The sequence below is a fragment of the Leptonychotes weddellii genome, chromosome 4, assembly GCF_054177405.1.
Source record: "Leptonychotes weddellii isolate Sample4059 chromosome 4, ASM5417740v2, whole genome shotgun sequence".
Lineage (NCBI taxonomy): Eukaryota > Metazoa > Chordata > Mammalia > Carnivora > Phocidae > Leptonychotes > Leptonychotes weddellii.
The window spans coordinates 140,783,378-140,807,859 of NC_138372.1; the positions used below are offsets into that span (position 1 = coordinate 140,783,378).

The 24,482-nt window shown below is 31.1% G+C and overlaps 1 protein-coding gene across 42 annotated transcripts in view; it reads left to right on the forward strand.

Annotated features, from left to right (window-relative positions):
• RIMS2 (regulating synaptic membrane exocytosis 2) overlaps nt 1-24,482 on the forward strand; it is a 577,313-nt gene that overhangs the window by 318,396 nt on the left and 234,435 nt on the right. For 12 of the 42 annotated variants that reach the window (XM_081816358.1, XM_081816367.1, XM_081816360.1 and 9 more), the window contains one exon: nt 7,016-7,042. The exons of the other annotated variants lie outside the window; for them this stretch is intronic. In XM_081816358.1, coding sequence (XP_081672484.1) covers nt 7,016-7,042 — 27 coding nt within the window. The remainder of the gene's footprint in view (nt 1-7,015; nt 7,043-24,482) is intronic. 42 annotated transcript variants of the gene reach the window in all.

Sequence of the window (24,482 nt, forward strand, 5' to 3'; positions counted from 1 at the left end):
CTCTGTCAAGTTTTGATTTCAGTGTTGTGCTGGCCTCATAAAAAGTGTTTGGAAGTATACCATTATTTTCTATTTGAAAGAATTTCTCCATTATTGGTATTATTTCTTTAAATTTTTAGAAGTATTCACCATTTAAGTCGTCAAGGTTGACAGTTTCTTAGTGTGTAAGCTTTAAATTATAATTTCAATTTCTCTGCTAAATTTAGAACTTTTCAAAATTTGTGACTTGTGTCAGCATTGTTAAGTTGGATTTTTCTTGGAATTTGTACATTTCTCCTAATTAAAAAATTATTTACATTAAAATACTCATAATAATATCTTGTTATCTAGTTAATGTCCATTGGATGTGTAGGGATGTCCTCTTTTCCCCAGTGTTGGTAATTTGCTCCTTCTTTTTCCTTTCCTGTTTTTCTTGGTCAGACTTATATTAGTCTTTCAAACAAAAAACCTGTTTTGTTTATTTTCTAGGTTGTATTTGTTTTTCTTTTCCACTAATTTTTATTCTTATTATATCCCTCCTTTACTTTTCTTAGATGTAGTTTGTTTGTTTCTCCTCATTTCTTCAGAAAATACTTACATAATTTTTTACTGTGGTGCTTTCATTTACCTATCAGTTATTTAGGAGTGTATTATTAAGTTTCCAAACGTTTGTTTGTTTATTTATTTATTTATTTATTTTTTGATGTCTGGCATATTTCTCCTCTTGTAAGAGTATATATACTTTGAATCATTTGGAATCCTTAAAATTACTAATTTTCTTTCTGGTGCTTCATGTAACCAATTTTGGCCAATGTTCTTGAAAAGAATGTTTATTTTGTCACAGTTCTGTACATGTTCTACAAGTTATTCAGGTTTATCAGTTTTGTTGTTCAAATCTGGGTTTGCTTTTTTTTTTTTCTGATCTGAGTATTCCATCAGTTATTGAAAGTTGTTACCATTTCAATGTATGATTGTGGAGTTTCTCCTTTTAATTTTGTCACTATTTGCTTAATGGATTTTGAAGTTATGTTATTGGGCATATACAACTTTATTATCAGGTTAACAACAGTGTGCTTTGCAGAAAATCTTCAAATAATATCTTTCAAATAGAAAAAAGAGATAATAAACTTAATGAGTTAAACCTGTCATTAAAACACAATGTCCAGATCATTCAAGATGTAAAAAACTAAAATACATTAACAAACTAAATTGTTATACTTCTTCTAATAGACTGATAATTTTATCGTTACATAACATGTCTTTTTATATCTAGGCATGCTTTTTTCTTTTTCTTTTTTTTTTTTTTTAAAGATTTTATTTATTTATTTGAGAGAGAGAATGAGAGACAGAGAGCACGAGAGGGGAGAGGGTCAGAGGGAGAAGCAGACCCCCACTGAGCAGGGAGCCTAATGTGGGACTCGATCCCGGGACTCCAGGATCATGACCTGAGCCAAAGGCAGTCGCTTAACCAACTGAGCCACCCAGGCGCCCCTAGGCATGCTTTTTTCTTAAGACCCTCTTTGCCTAATGTTAATAATGCTGTAGCTGCTTTTCTTTGGTTAACATTTTTTGGTGTGGTGTATTTCTCTCAATCCTTTTACCTTCCACTTCTTTGTGTCCTTATATTTAAGGTTTGTCTTTTGAAAACAATGTAAAGTTCATCTTCTTAAATCCGTTATGACAAGAGTTATTTTTTATTGGGGTAATTCATACATTTACATTTAATGTAATTTCTTATAAATTTTCCTTAATATTTTACACAATGTTGGTTATTTTTGATTTGTCCTTTTTTCTTCTTTCTTGCTTTCTTTTGAAATTCACATTATTTTATTTATATCTACAAATATTTAGTTACTCGTTATGGTACTTGTGATTGATCCAAAGATACATTATATTTAGGTAGCAATAAACTTATTCACAAACTTGCATGTAAAATACACATTTTTTTCAAAAATTATATTTAATCTTACTTAGGTTTCTCTGTTCCCGGTCAAATATCAATATTCCTTCTCCTTACCTACTCCCACCTCTTAATGGAGGTTCCAGGAAGCCCTAAAAAAAAAGGAAAATATTCAGAAAAGACCCATTAATTTTAAATCCTTCTAGAACTTTGCTGATTTGTCTAATACACAATGGCTACTTGAAACTAGGTCTATGCATAGAAGTTTTTACTAATGCTGGTTCTTTGGTGTTTAGCATCCAGCTTGATCATGGAGCTACCATCCCAGAATCCTAAAATATCACTGGACTCCAGAGAGGTCCTAGAGCCTGGTTCCCTATTATTCACAAAGCTCTCTCACCATTGTCTCCTTACTAATTCTGAGAAATATTGACCTTTAGCAGTGCCTTCCTTCTTTCTCTGCCCACTCTACACTCCTCTCTCATTTCTCTCCTCTAGCAAAATCTCATTAATAAGCCTAGAGTATGGAAAGTAAAGTGCTATATGTCACTTTGCTATTCAACCTGAAACATTAATTTCCCTAATTAAAAGAAACACAAACAAGCTTGTCACCTCTTTAAAATGTATAAGGGGAAATATAAGGATAATAAGCCATAATTTATATCTCAGTACATGATCATACCATAATCTTGGAATTTGTATAATTTTTTATTATATATAGAAAGGAGAGTTGTAAAATTAAAATTGTAAGCTTATGTGGAGTTATTAGAGAATAATGCAAGCTGTGATAAGCATTTTAGCTAGGGCTTAAAAGAATAATAAGATTTCAGTAAATGGAGGTGAGAAAAGTAAATTGTTAAGTATGCTAGGGTAAAGACATAAAATCTAAATAGTATGAGACTTATATGTAGAAAGCATTGAGTGCCAGGCTACGGATTATGAAATTTATCATTTTAAAATATAATTTGAGGGTAGAAGTCTGAAAGAAGTAGTACAATAATGTCTTAACGTGATGTATTCCCTCTCCTTGATGTGTTGCAACCTGGAAAAAAAAATGTTTTAAGGGGAGGAGTTTCCTTTCATTATACCATATAAACAAATGCCTACCTTGCTTATAAATGAAATCTCATGTATTTTGAAATTGGAGAAAGTTAAATGACATTTATATTAGGAAAATGTTAGGGAAAGTAGAGAACTGCAATGGAAAAAATTAGGAGGGAAATGTTTTTGCTTGCATTTAGATTATAAGTTCTTTAATTAGACAATGACCATAATGGTTTCCAATTGGTAAATGTCACAATAAGTAAATAATTCCCTATCTCCCCTCATAAAAATCTCTTTCAGTATTTTTCAGCAGCACAGCTTGTGCCAAAATATGTACATTGTTTAAAAAATATTATATATATGCTATAGGAAAGTTATGTTATATATAAGTGTATTATATATAATAAATATAAATACATATATTTGGGACTTTTTAAAATATTTATTATTAAAATCCCTGTAATAAAAATGTAAGCTTTAATAGCTTGAAATATTGATACCTTTTTTCCAATTTAAAAACTTCTTATAAATTGTGAATTTTTAATAATGAATAGAAACTATAATTTTAAAAAGACAAAGGAACTATACCCTTGAAAGAGAACACCCATATTCATTCTCTTATTTCTTTTTAAAATATTAGGTATTTAACAAGATCTGTAGAGAAAGAGCTACAGTTTGAGAAGTTTAGTTAATGTCTTTTATCCTAAATTATAGTGATCCTTTTCTTACAGTTTTAAGAAATAGTGTAATCCTTTGACTATTAATCTGAAACTCATTAATATGTCTTGTTCTAAATTCTGGCAGTAAAAATCTGCACTGCTGAATTAAGTCTTATACTTCTTGGTAGTGGGACTGATTATTTCACTTTATGTCCTTTTCCTAAGGGCATATTAGACAGTGATAAAAAGGAAAACCATATGGGACTACCCTCTGACTTTAAAATTGACGTAGTGATACAAGTGATTTTCAAAAAGCCACTTTGGGGATCAGGTTAACAACAGTGTGCTTTGCAGAAAATCTTCAAATAATATCTTTCAAATAGGAAAAAGAGATAATAAACTTAATGAGTTAAACCTGTCATTAAAACACAATGTCCAGATCATTCAAGATGTAAAAAGGACATGAAATAATACTTTTATCCTGATGTTCTTAAAAAAGAAAACCATTATATATACTGTAATATCAATATGGGACATACATTCAGTTTTATTGAAGACACACTGTTACATGTGGGAACATTGTTGCCAAGAATGAAGTTCCACCATTCAGAGTTACTACTAAAAAACATAAACAGTAGGGGCACCTGGCTGGCTCAGTCAGTGGAGCATGCAACTCTTGATATCAAGGTTCTAAACTGGAGCCCCACATTGGATGTAGAGATTACTTAAAAATAAAATCTTTTAAAAAATCAGAACACCTAAACAGTAGAGTGACATAAAGTAAAAAGACCACAACAGAAATATTTGCTTTACTAAATATTTATCCATTTGAAATTCTAGGGTTTGGATATGTTATATTAGCATTAATATGCATATGTGGGTAAATCAATATGAATATGAATATCATCATCCTAAATATTTTAATAAAAAGTATTTAACATTATACAAAGATATGTATGAAGAATTATAAAACTGGTAAAAATGTTAATTGTTTCAGCATGTAAAATACGATTTCAATATAGACATTTACTTAGATTTACAATTATGTTCAGTGTTTTCACTTAAGGAAATATTTATATAACAACTCATTGGTATTACAATTTAAATTATATACACTATAGCAATTCAGTTTTTAAAGTAACATGATAATTTTATTTATTAACTGTGTAACACATTTCTATTACTTTTTCCTATAACTTTTGCTGCATACCTTGTGATCACCTCTTCATAAGACAGTTTTGTACTATCAGTTATATACATGTGTGCTCTGTTGATTATACAAGTTCCAAATTCTTTTTCTTTATATTACTTTTATTCTGCTTTTTTTTCTTGCTTAGAAACACTGTCTTCTTTTGTTATTTTCATTGTCTTTGTTTTTTGGATGTTGAGATTCTTCATTATTATTACTCTCAGAGTTTTCTTTTTCTTTGTGATATAAGAGTTTTTGACATCTGAAAGCATCTTCAGTCTTCCCATTTTCAGTTTATGTTTGTGGCTTTACCTAGGCATTCTTCTACTATTACATTTTAACTTCAGTATGGTTAATAATATTTTTTCTGATAGAACCAGTTGTGCATATTTCTATTTCTGATAGAACCAGTTGTGCATATTTCTTCTCTTCACAGTCATTGACGTTAGTAGCTTGAATTGGCTATCTGGGAGTATTTACATGATGGAAATTGACAAATATCACAAATCAGGGCTTTTTCTTCACCAGATGGATAGTTGTTAAACATTTACCAGCATACCACTGCCTTATATAGTATATCAAAATTAATTTTAGATTTAACAAAATTTAAATGCAAAAAGTCAAAATGTTAAAGGACTAGAAAAATATACATGAGTATTTATTTTTTTTTACATCGGAAAATTAATCACTTTATTTTTATTTTTATTTGTTTTTTTAATAGTAATTTATCCAACTGCTTTTTTAAATTATTTTTTTATGTTATGTTAAATTAGCCAGGATATAGTACATCATTAGTTTTTGATGTAGTGTTCAACAATTTATTAGTTGCCTATAACACCCAGTGAGTATTTAAACAAGCTGTATATGAAAACAATGAAAGGAAACTCAAAAAAGAGTATCAATAGGTTTTAGAAATATATGGTAAATATATTAAATCTATTTTAAATGAAAATGGTGGAAGGTAACTTGGTAACCTGGTAAGTGAAGTGATGGTAAGTGTTGGTTGGTCAAACCTGAAACTTTATGTTGATTTTTTAAAGTTCTCATTTAAGCTAGTTGATGCGATTTTTCTTTAGTTTATGAACATATGTCCCAGATAAATGTTACAATACTTATAAAATTATTCAACTCTACAGTTTTTTTCTTAATTTCTACAATTATACTCTGACCACAGAAATTCCTATGCAGTGGTTAGAGTAGTTATTTTTTTCCTCAAAATACTTTATATAATTCCACCACTGTGTAGATTATTAATCAGAAAAATCAATCATGTAAAATATTGTCAAATATGCTATTTCTCTATTTGTTAAATAAAGTTCAGAATAATTTCATTCAAATTTTAAATCTTTTAGTTGAACATTAGAAACTAAGCTTCTGTGATAACCTTCGAATCTATTATTTTATTTTCCTGTGACTTATTATCTTTGGGCTAATGACTTAGATGTGTCAGGATAAATATTTACATTTTTTCAGGTATTAGGGCATAATTACACTTCTCTGGTATTTTTATGGCATGATGGTTATACATTCCCTTAAATTTCTAATGACATTCACATGATAACTTACTTATCTTTCAATGTGAAAACAATTTATTAATATTTTCCTACCTTTTAAAACTTTGTAAATATTTATACATAGAAAAAAATCTAATTTGTATTCTGCTAACTTCCTTGTGACAATTTCTCTTTCTCTATATTCATTTTTACCAAGTGAGAATATCAAAATAACTTGTTCCCTGTAAATTTTCAAATTGTTCCTTCTCCAAAAGAAATCAATTTTAAAATACACTTTTTCAAAATCAAGGATTCCAAAATTAGTAATGTTTTCTAAGATTCCTTCAATTTAAGCTCATTAGATGCTTATTGCATGCTAAATTTCTGTGTGTAGCCAATACCTCTTACATTTCTTGGTTTGTTATATAACCATGTGTTATTAAATAAAATTGATGCCATTAATATGCAAGGCAGGTCTATTATTAATTTTTTATTTTATGTACCTTCTCTGAGCCTGTAATTATTTCATTTAATCAAAGTGTCTGCTAGCATAACTTGGATTTTTTACTAATTCAGATATGATGTGTCTTTCTATCTTATTTTATTCCAAATTAGTATGCCCTTTTTATTTTATAACAAAAATGTTAAAATACAGTCTGTACTGTAAAGTGGAGATTAGATTTCAATATCCCTATTACATATAAAGATTTTTAAATATATTTTTGACATTATTTTAACGTTTTTTTTCCAGATAAAGCCTTATGTTCATATAATTCAGGTAAATTTTAGCATGCACAATGTTTAATGCATGTATTCATATGCACAGTTTAGTTGGTTTTGTTGTTTTGTGCTTTGTCTGGTTATTGTGCATATGTTAAATTCCTAAACAAAATGTTAGTATCTTCCTTTTTCTGCCTTTAGTACTTTTCCAGCATTTCCATGCTTACATCTTTATTATTTTGGTATTAAAAGCCATTTGTTGAAATATAGTGATTTATGATTTCAGTGTGTCTAATATTGTCTCTTATAGTATGGTACTATTTCATCAATGAATTATGGTTCAATATATTCTGTGTTACTGTGTGCATTGTTTCATAAAACTTGAATTTATATGGATACAATTTTTAATGTTTTTTACTTATGGAGGGGTAGTGTTAAAAATTCTAAGTATGTTGAATTAAAATACAATTAAAACTATGATGTTTGCTGTAGTTTCCATCATTTTAGCTATTCTGTCATATCTTCTAAGGAAATCTGAATAGATTTACTTGTATTACTCTAATGTATTATAAGTTTTAAATTCACACATGCACAGAGTATATCAAGATATTTTAAACTAATGTGAAATTTTATAACTGGTCACTGGGACTTACTTTAGTTTTAATACTTTTAATATGAAAGTATTTTACATATATTTAGTCTAATGAACTTTTATATTTTTAAAAATTATCTTCTTGAATAAGTTTAGGAAATAATTATAAAAAGCTTCAGGAATGCCACACAAAAGTTTCAGATCTACTGAGGAAGGCTACCACTTACAACCAGGATGAAATAGAAGGGACCGGACTTCCTACCTCAGACAACAAAAATGGACAAATATATAAGTTAATTGATTTAATAACACTGGATATCAGGCAACTGAGGACAGTAATTATTAAGAGTAGGAAGACAAATGAGTTGAATCCTAAAATTGCCTTAGCCTGCCACTTTAAGAGAATATCCTACACAGAGCATAGGGGGAGAAAAAGCAGATGGAGCCTATGGACTCCCTGAGGTAAGGTGATGGAACTAAGAGTTTGGGGAGACAACAGTATCTAGAGTTCACTGAACTCTACTGAAGAGGAGAGAACTATCCAGAGAGAGAACTCCAAAGAACTTCAGAGGGTCCCTCTCAAGTGTTCAGCTGAGTATTGATCAGTGCATGAATGGAGGAATCTACCCAAGCCTTGAGAAAGGACCACCCAAAAGGTATAAAAGTAATAATGCCTGAGAATAGTGCCTGTTTTTTGGTTTTTGTTTTTGTTTTTTTTTCCCCATGAGGCTGGATAACAACAGATTTCAAAGGACGTTGGGTTGAGTTCACAGAAGTCTCTGGCCTCAGTAGTGAAGAATATTTGGCCCTAGACTGACACTGTATCTACCTAAAAAAAAAAATCTTAAAAGCAAGAACTGAAAGGCTCAAAATGTTTCTAAGTACACAACTACATGTAGAAAAAGCTCAAGAATAGTTATAGAAATACAGAAATATCTAACACATAGGGGCGCCTGGGTGGCTAGGTCGTTAAGCGTCTGCCTTCAGCCCAGGTCATGATCCCAGGGTCCTGGGATCCAGCCCCACATCGGGCTCCCTGCTCCGCGGGGTAGCCTGCTTCTCCCTCTCCCACTCCCCCTGCTTGTGTTCCCTCTCTCGCTGTGTCTCTCTCTGTCAAATAAATGAAATCTTTAAAAAAAAAAAAACATTAAAAAAAAAAGAAATATCTAACACATAACAAGGGAAAATTCACAATAGCTGGCCTCTAATAAAAAATTACCAGCCATACAAAAGAGAAAAAAAAAAGACCCATAAAAAATATTTAAATCAATCAAAACTAAACAAGAACTGGTACAGATGTTATAATTAGTAGACAAAGATATTAAACAGTTAAAGCTACTTATGTTCAAAATGTTAAGACACAAAAGATATAAATGGATCCAAATGAAACATTTGTAAATGAAAACTACACTATCTAAAATAAAAATACACTGAATGGGATTAACAACAATAAACATTGTAGAGAAAAATTTGTGAACTTAGAGAGACAGCAATAAAGACTACCCAAAATGAAGCACAAGTAAAAAAAGAGAATTAAAAAAAGAATAACAGTATCGTGAGCAATGGACAACTTGAAGCTGCCTAATATACAAGTAATTTAAGTCATGCAGGAGAGGAGAGGCAAATATTTGAAGACCTAATGGCTGAAAATTGTCCAAATTTGATGAAAACTACAAACCCACATATCCAGGAAGCTCAATCAACTCTAAATATAAGAAATATGAATAAGAATATATGAAGATAACTCATAATTAAATTTTTAAAAAACCAATAATAAATAAAAAAGTATAAAGCATCTGGAGGAAAAAAGTCTCAATACATAACTGAGAAATAAAATAGACTGCAGATTTTTCATTGGAAACCGTGAAGTACTCAGAGAAAAAGATATCAGTCCAGACCCATTCGTATTTCTTTTAAAAATGAAGGTGAAATAATGATTTTTTTCAAACATACAACTGCTAAAAGAACTCATCACCAGAAGATATGCACTACAACAAATATTAAAGGAAGTCCCTCAGGCAGAAGAATAATGATACCAGGTGGAAATATAGAATATAGATGTATATAAAGGAATAAGGAACACAAGAAATGATAACCAAACGGGTAAATATGTAAGGTTTATTCTTGTTTAAATACCTTTAAATATAATTGACTGTTAAAACACATAGCAATGTAGTATAAGGTTTGCAACATACATAAAAGTAAAATATATGACAATAGCAACAGGAAGGTTAGGAGAGGAAAATAGAAATGTATGATTATAATTTTTTCTTAAAGATTTTATTTATTTAACAGAGAGAGACACAGCGAGAGAGAGGGAACACAAGCAGGGAGAGTGGGAGAGGGAGAAGCAGACTTCCAGCTGAGCAGGGAGTCCAATGTGGGGCTCGATCCCAGGACCCCGAGATCATGACCTCAGGCGAAGGCATATGCTTAACGGCAGAGCCACCCAGGCGCCCTGATTATGTTTTTATACTGTACTATATGAGAATAAGTATGATATCACTTGAAAGTAGATTATAATAAGATAAATATATATGCTCTGAGCCCAAAAACCACAAAACAAAGGGTTATAATAAACCACAAACAGAAAAGATAAAATAGAACCATGAAAGTATCCATTTCATCCAAAAGAATACAGAAAGTGGGGAAAATGGAACAAAGAACAAATGGGACAAGTAGAAAATAAACAGCAAGTTGATAGATGTAAACTAACCAAATCAATCACATTAAATGTAAATAGTCAAAATACTGCAATTAAAAGGCAGAGATTGTCAAATTGGATTTTTAAGAAGGCAAAGCGAGCCAAATATTGCCTATAAGAAACCCACTTTAAATATAAAAACACAAAGAGTTTTAGCTTAAAAGGATGGAATTATACCCTACTAACACTAATTTAAAGAATTATGAAGTACCCATATTAATATTAGACAAATAAGACTTTAGAGCAAAGAGTATTACCAAGGATGGAGGTTATTTTGTAATAATAAAAAGGTAAATTGATCAAGAGGACATATCAATCCTAAACATTTAAGCACGTAATAATAGAGCTTCAAATTATATGGGTAAAAATTTAAAGAGAGATTGTTAGACTGGATTTTATAAAAGAAAAAAACAAGATCCAACTATGGTGCTTTGAAAAGCTCAACAAAATTAACAAACAACTAGTTTGACCAAGAGAAAAGGCACATATTACTAAAACCAGTAATGCATAGGAAATCACTACCAATTGAACAAGTTAAAAGGATTACTTTGGGAATATTTTGGGGAATCACTTGGGAATACAATGAACACCTTTATGCCATGAAATTAAACAACACAGAAGTGGACAAATTTCTAGAACACCACAAATTAAAGAAACTGATCCAGAAAAAATAAGAAACCTGAATAAACCTATAATGATGTAAAGAAGCTGAATTAGTAAAAAGAAAAGCCTAGGCTTAGTGGCTTCACTGATGAATTCTATCAAATATGTAAAAGGAAATACCAGTCTTTCTTACATTCTTTGAGGGAAAAAAAGAGAAGGAAATACTCTCCAATTCATTCTATGAGGCCAGTATTATTCCAATACCAAAGGGAGACAAACATTATAACAACAGAACTGCAGACCAATATCTCATGAATGTAAACACAGAAATCCTGAACAAAATATTAGTAAATCAAATTTAACAATGTAAAGATGATTATTAACTAAAAGGGATTTATCCCTAATGCAATATTTGTTTACTAATTAAAAACAAATGTAATTCAACATCGTAATAGATAAAAAGATAAAATCACATGATCATGTAATGGAGAAAAGGCTATGACAATAGCCAACACCACTTCACAACAAAAACTATCAACAAAGTAGGAATAGAAGGGAACTTCCTCAACCTGATAAAGAGGACTTTAAAAAACCTACTGCTGACATCATTTTTAATTATAGAAGACTGAATGCTTTCTCCTTAACTGGGAACTAGGCAAGTATATTTGCTCTTACTATTTTTATTCAATGGTGCACTGGGGATTCTAGTTAGAGCAGTCAGTCAAGGAAAATAAATAAAAGTCATTCAAAATGGAAAGAAAGAAGTAAAACTATCTTTATTCACAGACATGATTCTTCTACATGTAGAAAATTCTAAAGACTCAACAAAAAACTATTAGGACTAATAAACAATGTCAGCAAGGTCTCAAGGTGAACATATATATACATATATGAACAATATACAAAATCAATTATATTTTATATACTAGCCACTAACATTTTGAAAAAGGAAATTAAGAAATATTTTCATACCCATAGTATCAAAATTTTTAAAATACTTATGAATAAATTTCATAAAATAAGTACAAACTTGAATACTAAATAAATCACAAAATATTGCTCAAGAAAATTAAAGGAACATCTAAGTAAATGAAGAGATATTCCAAATTAATGGATTGGAAGACTCAATATTATTAGGATGGCAGTTCTCCCCCAGATTTGTCTATAGATTCAGTACAATCCCTAACAAAATCTAAGCAATATTTTTGCTGTAATTAATAAACTGACCTTAAAACTTATATGGAAATGCACAAGATCCAGAATGGCCAAAAAGAAACAAATTTGGAAGACTTCCTGATTTTAAACTTACTACAACACTATGGTAATCACAACATTGGGGTACTGGCATAATGGAATCTAAGTCAGAATTCAGAAATAAACCCTTATATTTATGGTCAGTTGATTTACAACACAGGTGCCATGGTAATTCATGGGGAAAATTGTTTCTTAACTATTAATACTTGAACACTTGACTATCCACATGCAAAAAGATTAACTTAGACTCTATCTCACACCATCCACAAAACCTGACTTAAAGTGGATCATAAACTTAACTGTAAGAGCTAAAACTACAAAACTCTTAGAAGAAAATATAGGAGAAAATTGTCATTACCTTGGGTTAGGCAGAGGTTTCTTCAAGACAAAAGGAAAAGCATTATCAATAAAAGAATGAAGTGATAAATTGGACTTCATAAAATGTAAAATGTGATTCAAAGACACCATTAAGAAGGTAAAAGATAAGCCACAGACTTGGACAAAATATTTGCAAAGCACATATTTTAAAAAGGACTTGCATCCAGAATGCTCAAGAAATCTTAAAAGTCAATAATGAGGAGACAAATAATGCAATCAAAAGGCAAAATATTTGAATAGTCATTTCACTGAAGATATATGGATAGTAAATAAGCACATGAAAATACTCCCAGTATCATTAGTTATTAGTGAAATGAAAATTATAACAATGAGATATCACTTTACATTTACTAAAATGAGTGCAATAAAAAAAGACTAACAATTTTTGGCAAGGATTTTGAGAAAATGGAATCCTCATATATTTGCTGATGAAAATGTGAAATAGTGTAGCCCTTTGGAAAACAGTTTGGTGGTTTGTTAAAAAGTTAAAATAAATTTACCATATGACACAGCAACTCACTCTTAGATGTACACCCAAGTGAAATGAAAATGAATGTCCACTCAAAGAGTTGCACATGAATGTTTACACCAGCATTATTCATAATGGCCAAAAAGTGGAAATAATTCAAATATCCATCAGTTAGTGAATGGATAAATAAAATGTGGTATCCATACAGTGGATTGCTATACATAACAAAGTATTAATACATACCACCACATGGTTTAACATAAAAAATATTATGCTAAATAAAAGGTGCCAGATAGGAAAGGCCACATGTTTTATGATTCCAATCATATAACATGTACAGAAAAGGCAAATCTATAGAGCAGAGATTAGATTAGTAGTTGTCTGGCTGGGGGTAGAAATGGGGAATGAGTGAGAATGAGTATGAGCAATTTTGAGGGGATGATGGAAATGCTCTAAATGTAGATTGTGGTGATGATTACACAACTCTTAAAATTTACTAAAAATTACTGGATAGTATACCTAAAGCCAATTAAATTTATATTATATAAATTATACCTCAATTTTTAAAATACAGTGAAGAAACTACAGAAGAAATAGATAAAACCTCAGTTATAGTCAGATTTTAATGCTCTTTTCCTAGTAATTCATAGAATAAGTAGACAGAAACAGTAATCCTGGAGAGGATCAATAATTTCAACTAACTTAACCTAATTAATGTTTATAGAACATTCCACATAACAACATCAGAATACACATTCTTTTCAAGTGCATTCAGAGAACCTACTAAGATAGATAATATTCTGGCCAAAAAATGTCTCAATAAATTTAAAAGTATTCAAATCATACAAAGTATATTATCTGACCATAATAGAATTAAATTAGAAATCAGTAATAGAAATATCTCCAGATAATCTTCAAGTATTTAGAAACTAACACACTTCTAAATAACCATGAGTCAAAGGAGAACTCAAAGGGAAAATAAAATATATTTTGAACTGAATGAAATGAAAACACAACATACCAAATTCATGGGGTGCAACTACAGCAGAAGAGAGATGGGAAATTTATAGCACCAGATATTTATATTACAAAAACAAAATCTCAAATCAATGACCTCTTTTCACCTTAATAAAATATAAAAAGAGAGAGAACAAATTAAACTCAAGTTATATAGAAGAAAGGGAATAGTAAAAATCAGAACAGATATCAATGAAATAAAAACCAAAAAGCAATAAAAAAAGTTAATGAAACCAAAGGTTGACTCTATGAGATCAATAAAATTGTTCAACTTTTAGGCAGAATGATGAGCAAAAAAAGACAGAAATTACCAATATGAGAAAATAGCTAATGTTGCTACAGATCTACAAACATTAAAGGGATAATAAGGAAAAGTTATGAATAACATTATGTCAATACATTTGACAGCTTAGAAAAATAGAAAATTTCTTTGAAAGACAGAAACTCAGTGCTCGCTCAAAAAGAAATAACTTGAATAGCCCTGTATCTATGGTTAAAAACTTTCCCACAAAGAAAGGTCAAGGACCAGATGACTTAACCAATGAGGTGTACCAAACATTTAAGGACAATATAATACCAGTTCTACAAAAGCTCTTCCAGAAAAATGTATGTTTGGGAAAACTCCCCAACTCATTTTATGAGAGAAACATTACCATGATACCAATACCTGACCAAAATACTAAAAGAATGAAATCTCTAGACCTTATAGAAATTATGGCAAGTTTAGCAAATTTAATTTTAGAAGATTTAGCAAAAGAAAAATTTAGCAAATTGAATACCACAATACATAAAAAGGATAATGTAGCATGACCAAGTGGTGTTCATCTCAGAATTCAATGTTTAACATATGAAAATTAATGTTATTCATCATATTTAAAAAACCCAAAATCATTATCTCAAGAGATTCAGAAAAAGCATTTGAGAAAATCAAACATCCATTTCTGTTAAAAAAAAAAAAGAAAAGAAAAGAAGAAGAAACTCTAAGCAAAGTAGAATAGAAAGGAGCTTTCTCAAAAAATAGGTAAAAGGCATTTATCAAAATCTACAGCTGAATCACACTTAGTGATAAAAGACCGAAATCTTTCTTCCTAAGATCAGAACAAGAAAAGGTTGTCTAAAAAAAAAAAAAAAAAGAAAAAAGAAAAGGTTGTCTATTCTCCCTACTTCTATTCAGAATTGTACTGGTGGTTCTAGCTGGTACATAAGGAAAGAAAAAGAAAGAAAATGCACCCAAATTGAAAAAGAAGAAGTAGTATGGTCTGTATTTGAATACAACATCTTCATCTATATAGAAAGTCAGATGGAATCTACACAAAAGCTATTATAATTAAGAAGTGAGTTTATGAGCTTGTTGGATACAATTGTATTTATATGTACCTGCAATGAACAATTGAAAATTGAAATTTAGTATACAATGCCTTTTAAATATGTCAAAAATATGAAATATTTAGGAGTAAATTTGACAAATGTAAAGGATCTCTAAACTAAAAATTATAGAACACTGTAAAAATGAATTTTAAAAGACAAATTAATGAAGAGAAATACTGCATTCGTGCGTCAGAAGAACCGATATTATGTTAATTTTCCCCAATTTGATCTACAGACTCAATTCAGTTAAAAAAATCTCAACAGGCATTTTTGTGTAAATTGACAAACTGACTCTAGAACTTAACTGAAAATATTTAGTACCCAGAATTGCTAAAAACAACTTTGATGAAAGATCAAAGTTGGAAGCCTTAACAATAGTTGATTTCAGAACTTACTATAAAGCTGTAATAAATGAGACATTGTGATAAAAATAGACAAACGAAGGGGTGCCTGGGTCGTGCAGTCAGTTAAGCATCTGACTCTTGGTTTCAGCTCAGGTCATGATCTCAGGTTCTTGAGATCCAGCCCCGTGTTAGGCTCTGTGCTCAGGGTGGAGTCTGCTTGAGATTCTCTTTCCCTCCCCCTCTGCCCCTCCTATTCATTCTCTCTCTCTCTCTAAAATAAATAAATAGATCTTTTAAAAAACAGGAAAATGCTTTAAAAGAACAGTATATAGAATGCAGATATAAACCGACACATATATGGATAATTGATTTTCAACAAAGCTGAAAAGGCAATTCAGTGGTGTAAAGATTTTTAAAGATTTTATTTATTTATTTGAGAGAGAGAATGAGATAGAGAGAGCATGAGAGAGGGGAGGGTCAGAGGGAGAAGCAGACTCCCTGCTGAGCAGGGAGCCCGATGTGGGACTCGATCCCAGGACTCCAGGATCATGACCTGAGCCGAAGGCAGTCGCTTAACCAACTGAGCCACCCAGGCGCCCTAAAGATAGTCCTTTTAACAACAACAACAAAAAAAGATACTTCTATTTATACCATATGCAAAAGTTAACTCAAAATGGATCAATGTAAACCCTAAAATTATAAAACTCCTAGGAGAAAACTTTATCACCTTTGGTTAGGCAAAAATTTCTTGGGGCATGAAAGTCATGTGCATTGATTAAATTGGACCCTCTCAAAATAAAATCTTTTTTTTCTTTAAAGGACACTGTTAAGATAATGAAAAACCAAGCCACAGTTCAGAAGAAATATTTGCAAATCACATATGTAATAAAAGACTTGTGTACAAAATATAGAGATAACTGGGTTTTTTTTGCAGAGATGAAATATATAATTATTTTCTTTTTTTAATTATGTTCAGTTAGCCACCATAGAGTACATCATTAGTTTTTGATGTAGTGTTCAATGATTCATTAGTTGTGTATGTTAAAACTCATGAATAACAGAACATAACAATAAAAAATGGACATAAGATTTGAAAGACCATTAAAAATATTTAGAGATTAAAAATAGACATATGAAGGGGCGCCTGGGTGGCTCAGTCATTAAGCGTCTACCTTTGGCTCAGGTCATGATCCCAGGGTCCTGGGTTCGAGCCCCGCATTGGGCTCCCTGCTCAGCAGGAAGCCTGCTTCTCCCTCTCCCTGCTGCTCCCCCTGCTTGTGTTCCCTCTCTCGCTGTGTCTCTCTCTGTCAAATAAATAAATAAAATCTTTTTAAAAAAAATAGACACATGAAAAGATATTCAACATTAGTCTTTAGGTAAATGTAAATGAGATGCCTTCAGACCCTATTAAGATGGTTAAAATGAAAAAAAAAACTATGAAACAAAGTATTGGTGAGGATGGGAATTTACTGAAATTTTCATATACTTTTAGTGGGAATGTAAAATGTGATAGCCTCTTTGGAAAACACTTTGGAAGTTTTTCCTAAAAAGTTAGATATACCCCTGCCATATAATTCAGTCATCTCACTGCTAAGTCTTTACCAAAGAAAAGTGTAAATATATGCCCATAAAACAACTTACATATGAATGTTCATTGTAACTTGATTTGTAATAATCAGATAATCCAATGCCCTTCAACTGGGTAATAGATAAACTGTGGTACAACCATAATAGAGAATATTATTTAGCAAAAAAAGAATGAACTATTGATATACATTGACAACATGGATAAATCTCAGAATAATTATACTGAGTGGAAGGAGACAAAAGAATGCCAGTCTGATTCCAATCATAAACAATTTTAAGGGGTACCTGGGTGGCTCAGTCGTTAAGCATCTGCCTTCGGCTCAGGTCATGATCCCAGGGTCCTGGGAAGCCTGCTTCTTCCTCTCCCACTCCCCCTGCTTGTGTTCCCTCTCTCGCTGTCTCTCTCTCTGTCAAAAAATAAATAAAATCTTTTTTAAAAAAATGAACAATTTTAAGAAATTCAAACTAATGAATTAAATGGAAAAATAACAGAAAAAAATAGCTAACTGAATTCCTGTAACTACAAATATTAATATGTTAAAAGTTGAAATAAATCTTTGATTTACAGAGAAAACACTAGACTCAGACATTCTTTTCAAGTAGTTCATATTTAATCTTAACATATTATTTCAACTTAATAAAGCTCTTGCATAATATACATAAAATAAGAATATTTCCAAGCTCATTTATGAGGAAAACATAACTTTTATACCAAAAATCTACAAATCCATTCTAAAACAGGAAATTCATAGTCCAATTTCACTCTTAAATATAAATGACAGAAAAAGCTACATAAAACAGCAAATCAAATCCAATAGTTTTATAAAATTCTATAAATGTCATCTTAGACATTTACAGATAAAAGGAGAAAAAATATGTTCATTTCTTCATAATGAATTAAAAATTTTATAGAATTCAACAGAAATTCAAATCATGAATTAGAAAGAAACTTCTTCAATCTGATAGAATGTCTACTAAAAACTTACAGGAAATATAAACTCAAATGGCCAATGATAGAATTTTTCATAAAAAAATATGAACAAGAATGTGATTGTAATGGAGATTCTAGTGCAATAAGACAGGAAGAATTTATAAATAATAAGGATTGAAAGGAAGAAATAAAACTATCATTATTTATAGATGATGTAATTGTTTTCCTCAAACTCTGAAAAGAATATACAGACAAATTATGGTTTACCAAGATGTCTGGATATAAGAATAACATACAAAGGTCATTTGCATTTCTATACACCAGTACAAACAGACATACTTTACAATAGTAACAGAATATCAGATACCTAGGAATAAACCTAACAAAAGTTATATAAAAGAACTACAGGAAAAAAATTTAAAGTTTTATTAAGAAACATTAAAGATGGTAAATTCCTAGCTGGGGGGGGTCCTCAAAAGTGTGCACATTCGTAAAGTATCCGCTGGAGCCAAATGCCCCTCCAGAGCGCCTGCATTCACATGCCCTCCCCCGGGGGGCTGCGAGCACCCACTTCCACACAGCCAACCACAGGAACGGGGTCTACCCTTTGGGCATTTTGACCACCTGCTGGGTGAAAAGTATATCTCATTTTGTAATCACGACAGTGAAATTGAGCATATAGGGAAAAAAAAAAGAAACATTAAAGAATAGCTAACAAAATGGATATATTCCCATAATCATTGATAAGAAGACATTATCGTTAATTTCCCCATTTGACATATATATTTAATTCAGTTCTAATCCTATCAGATATCTTCATGGAAACTGATGAATAGATTCTAATTATATAGAGGACTAAAGGGCCAAAGATAGCTAGAAGGAGTCTTAGGAGAGCAGGAGGAGAAACTTTCTTAGATATCAACATTTACTGTAGTTTGACACAGTGTACAACTGGCATGAGAATAAATCAATCAGTGGAATAAGATTGAGAGCCCAGAAGCAGACTCTTTTAACATGAGACAGTCTTTTATAAGGATCTGAGGTGACATGTCAGATCCAGAGAGGAAAAGTAAGTGATTTAATAGATTGAGCTGGAAAAGTACTATCCATAAAAAAAGAACATAGATGAAATTAGATCCCTATCCAGCAACATGTACATAAACTTTAGATGGATTAAGGACAGATAAAGTTAAGGGTCCGTTAGGAAGCTGAAGAACTATTAGAGATATGAAACAAAAATATTTATTATAAAGTTTAAGCTACAAAATTGCAGAGGCTGGGAGTTCTTTGTAAGAAGGTTTGTAAGAAAGAGAATGGTCAAAGAATCTGAAAAGAGTCATGTGCCAGAGGCAACAGAGAGGACCTAGTGAAAAAATTTTGCTTTTGCCCCTTCATTCAGTAGGGGTCTTGAAGTCATAAGGACGGGTTGGGAAGGAAAGATGTATGCAAAACATCCCCTCATATTGTAATTTTGTGGGTGGCAGGCAGAAGAAGGTATGTAGATCCTTTGTCATGGATCTGCAGATGTGTTTGGCACAGGATAGGGAAATCTGAAGAAAGAGATCTAGCAGGAGCCAGAGGAGCATCTAAAATCCCAGACTTGGTTATATCATACCTATTTTAAAAACCAGAAAGAATTAGAGAAATTGAAAAACCCCAATTATCATAACAATCTCACGAATGTGACCTACAGAACTGATGAATTTGAATAAATAGAACATTCTCCCAACAAATAGAGAATATACACACTCTTCATCTACAAATGAAACATATGTAAAATGTTGCTATAAATTTTTAAGTAATACATTCATATGGTATAAATTTAAAAGTAAAAAAAATCTCCCCCCACTGTTTCTCAAACATCTAGTTCTCCTTACTTGAATGAACTGCTGTTACTAGTTTCCATGTGTTTGCACAGATAGTCTATGTTTATGTAAAAAAATATGTATGGATTTTTCCTCTTTTTTTTTCTAATATAAATAGTAACATACTATCATTGTGTACCTCCTGATTTTTAAATTTTTATCTCTATTCTTTTAGTGGTTACTATTGGAATCACAACCTTGCACGCTTAACAAAGTAACATTAATTAACATCTCTACCTTTTTTTCCAATCTACATAAATATTGTAAAATCTGATTTGTACCATCACCCCTACTATTTAACATATTATTGCCAGAATTTTACTCTGCCTCCTAATTAGTAGTTTATTATAATGTCATTTTTTTCATTCAGAGTTTGTTTAGATTTACCTGAATTTTTACCACTTCCTTTGCTTCCAACTTTTTTCTTTTCATTTTATCCTTTTTTTTTCTGGGATGAATTTCTCTATTTTTGAAGTACACATATTTTAGGAGTACTTTCAATGACGATCTGGAAACATGCTGTGTTTTTCGGAATATGTCTTTATTTCTTAATTCCTGATGAAAAGTTTAGCTATATATAAAATTCTAGAATTACTTTTATTTTCTCTCAGCATCCTGACAATGTTATTTTAATAACTTCTGGCTTCCATCCTTGTAGAAAAGTCTCTCCATTTATGTAAATTTTCTTTAAATTGTTAACAGTTGTTATGAGTTTAATTGTGTCCCACCAAAAGTGTATGTCCTAACCCCCAGTACCTAAGGATGTGACCTTATTTGTATATAGAGTTAATACAGAAGTAATCAAGTTTTCATTTTTGAGGTCACTAAGATAGACTTAATCCAATATGACTGATGTCCTTATATAAAGTGGAAATTTGGATACAGAAAGACATGAACAGTGGGAAAACAATATGAAGACATTCAGATAGCCATGTGACTGGAGGGCTGTATCTACAAGTGAAAAGAACACTAAAGATTGCTAGCAAACACCAGAAGCTAGAAGAGACAAGGAAGGATTCTTTCCTGGAGCCATCAGAGAGAGCCTGGTACTGCTGACACCCTGATTTTGGACTTCTACTCTCCAGAACTGTGAGACAATAAATTTCCGTTGTTTTAAGTCAGCCTGTGGTTGGTCCTTTCTTACAGCAGCCCTAGGAAACTAATACAGCAGTGTTTTGTGGTTTGGAGGTGTACATGTTTCGCACATTTTTTGTTACAATGTATTCCTAGATTTTTCATGTGTTCTTGTAAGTGATAGAGGCTTTGAAATTTATTTCTAGTTGTTCATTGCTATTCTTTAAAAAATATAGTTCATTTTTGTATGTTGACTATGTATGTATTCTGCAATCTTGCTAAATTTTTAGTCTTAATAAGTTTTTTATAGCTTCCTTAGGAGTTTTCATTTACATGATCATGTTACTACTTGCTTTCCAATCTATATGCCATTCATTTATTTTCCTTGCTGTATTTTACTGTAATGCAAGTGCAGTGTTGAACAGAAAGGGTTGGAGTGGGCATCCTTAGCTTATTCTTTGTTTTAGGGGGACTACATTCTATATTTCATAAGTCAGTCTGATGTGAGCTCTAGGTTTTTTGTAGATGCCCTTTATTGATTTGAGGAAATTTTCTTCAGACTAGTTAACTGAGGTATTTTATCATGAATAGGGGTAAGCATTTTCAAATGATTCTTCTACATCTATTGAAATAATTTTAAAATTGCATGTATAAATGAAGTAACTCCATAAACCAATAACTAGAGTAAGCTAGAAATAGTAAGCTAGAAAGAAAAATTAGAAAATTAACCACTGTTGAAGAAAATTCCATTGTAATTTTCTCTCAATCATTGATAGATCAAGCAAACAAAAATTTAGGAGAGATACAAAAGAATCAAACCATACAATTAACAAGTTTAATCTCATGGTCAAAAAAAGAACTCTGCATCTAATAGTTAATGAATTTATATTCCTGTTATCTCCATGAAACATTTGTAAGGATTATTAATATATTATTTAATAATTCATTTTCTGACAAAGTTCAAAGACTTGAAGACTTGACAAATATAGGCTGTTTCCTTCAACACCAGTGTTACTATGTCAATTTTTTAAAAAAATTGATAAATCATACCCATATATTTCAAAATTTTTAAAAATAGACATTTTTACTCTAATGAACATTTCCTTCCAATATTTATTCTCTCTGCAATTATCATGTATTATTCAGACAATGGTGTCTTAGATTTAATGATGTATAGTAAATATCTTATAGACCCAAGAAGAAAATACCTAGACCTGAACTTTAAATAATACACTGCCTATAAATATTTGAGTAATGCAGGAAAGTACTCAGAGGGGGAATGCTTATGTTAGTAAAGATTAGAAGACTGAAAATTTTGACATATTCATCTAATTTAAGAGTTTAGGAAAAATAAATAAATTTAAAGTAGAAAGAAAGAAATCATAACTGTAAGAGTAGAAATTAATAAAGTAAGAAACAAATTTCTAGTTGATAAGATTATGGAGCCTAAAAGTTAATCATTGAAATGAATGGCAAAATAAACCTTGTGGTGAAATTTATTGACAGGATAAAAAGAAGGTACAGGATTCAAATGGACACATAAAAGACACATCAGAAAATAAATACATAATACGATAAAATTATGAACATTGTAGCAAACACTGAAAACGAACAAAGTGAACAAATTCCTGTGAAAAATATAACTTACTAAACCTTGAGTCAATAGGTCATTCAATGTCTACTGAAAATAGAAATTAGTAATTTAAAATATTTCCATGAAGGAAACACCAGATCGTGGTAGTTTTATAGATGAGTTCCATCAAAATTTCAAACAACAGATTTTTTTTTACAGTCCTACACAAATTTAACCAGAGAATAAAAATGGACTAGTTCTCAAGTTTTTATTATGCCAGTATAGCCTTGATCCTACATCAAAAGGTTAGTGAAAGAAAGGAAATTTTTAACACGTCAGAATCACTTGTAAAAAAAAAAATGTAAAAATCCTTAATGAAATATCACTGAATTTAAGAGACCTTCCTCAATCTGATAAAATGTACCATCAGCAGATATCATTTTTAATGGTAAAATACTAGAAAATTTCTATTTAAAATCAGAATTTAAAAAGGAATGTAAAATTTAACTGCTTCTTTCCAGCATTGTGATTATCAGCATAGAAAGACAAGAAAAAGAAAGAAGAAAGACTTTAGGATTAGAAACATTGTCTATGGAGAAAAATCCAAATTGAACCATATAAAATTTATTAGAAGTACAAAGAGAGAGCCTTTAACAAGGTGGTTGGTTAACATTATTTTACAATAAAGTATTTCCATATATGAGCAATTAGATTAGTAATCAGAATTTTAACAGTATTTCTTATAGCAGTGGAAATGATAAGATACAAAGGATAAATCCAACAAATGTGGGAAATTTTAATGAGCGAAGTTAAATTTCACAGAAATTTAAATGGAGAATGCCTAGCTCTTGGCTGGTAAAACAATGCTGTACTACATGCCAACGCTCCCTAAATTGATGTATTGATTCATTACAGTTCATATCAAAATTCCAGTAGGGGGGCGCCTGGGTGGCTCAGTTGGTTAAGCGACTGCCTTCGGCTCAGGTCATGATCCTGGAGTCCCGAGATCAAGTCCCGCATCGGGCTCCCTGCTGTCAGCAGGGAGTCTGCTTCTCCCTCTGACCCTCCCCCCTCATGCTCTCTCTCTCTATCTCATTCTCTCTCTCAAATAAATAAATAAAATCTTTAAAAAAAAAAAAATTCCAGTAGGATGTTTTGTGCAATGTAATAACCTGAACCTAAAGGAAGAGCAAAGAGGAAAGATTTGAGATATGAGGGAATTTGCTTTTTGATATGTAACAATATAATAACAAAGACAGTGAGTTATTGGTTTATGGATAAATGGCCAGTACAAGGAAAAAGAAATAGATCCTAGCAGATAGGATACATTTATTTATGACCGAGGTGACATCACAGATCATTGGGGGAAGTGGCAATATTAAATAATGCCAAAATATGTGTTATACATATGGAAAAAGCGAAGTTGCATCCATATCTCAAACCGTACATAAACTCACTTCAAGATAGAAAAGGATGTAAATGCTAAAAAAAATTTTTTTTTTAAATTTCAGAAAAAAAATATGAGAATATCTGTCCATTCATAAGCTTAGGAACAATTTCTTTCTTTTTTTTTTAAGATTTTATTTATTTATTTGACAGAGACAGAGACAGCGAGAGCAGGAACACAAGCAGGGTGAGTGGGGGAGGGAGAAGCAGGCTTCCCGCTGAGCAGGGAGCCCGATGTGGGACTCGATCCCAGGACTCGGGGATCATGACCTGAGCCGAAGGCAGCTGCTTAA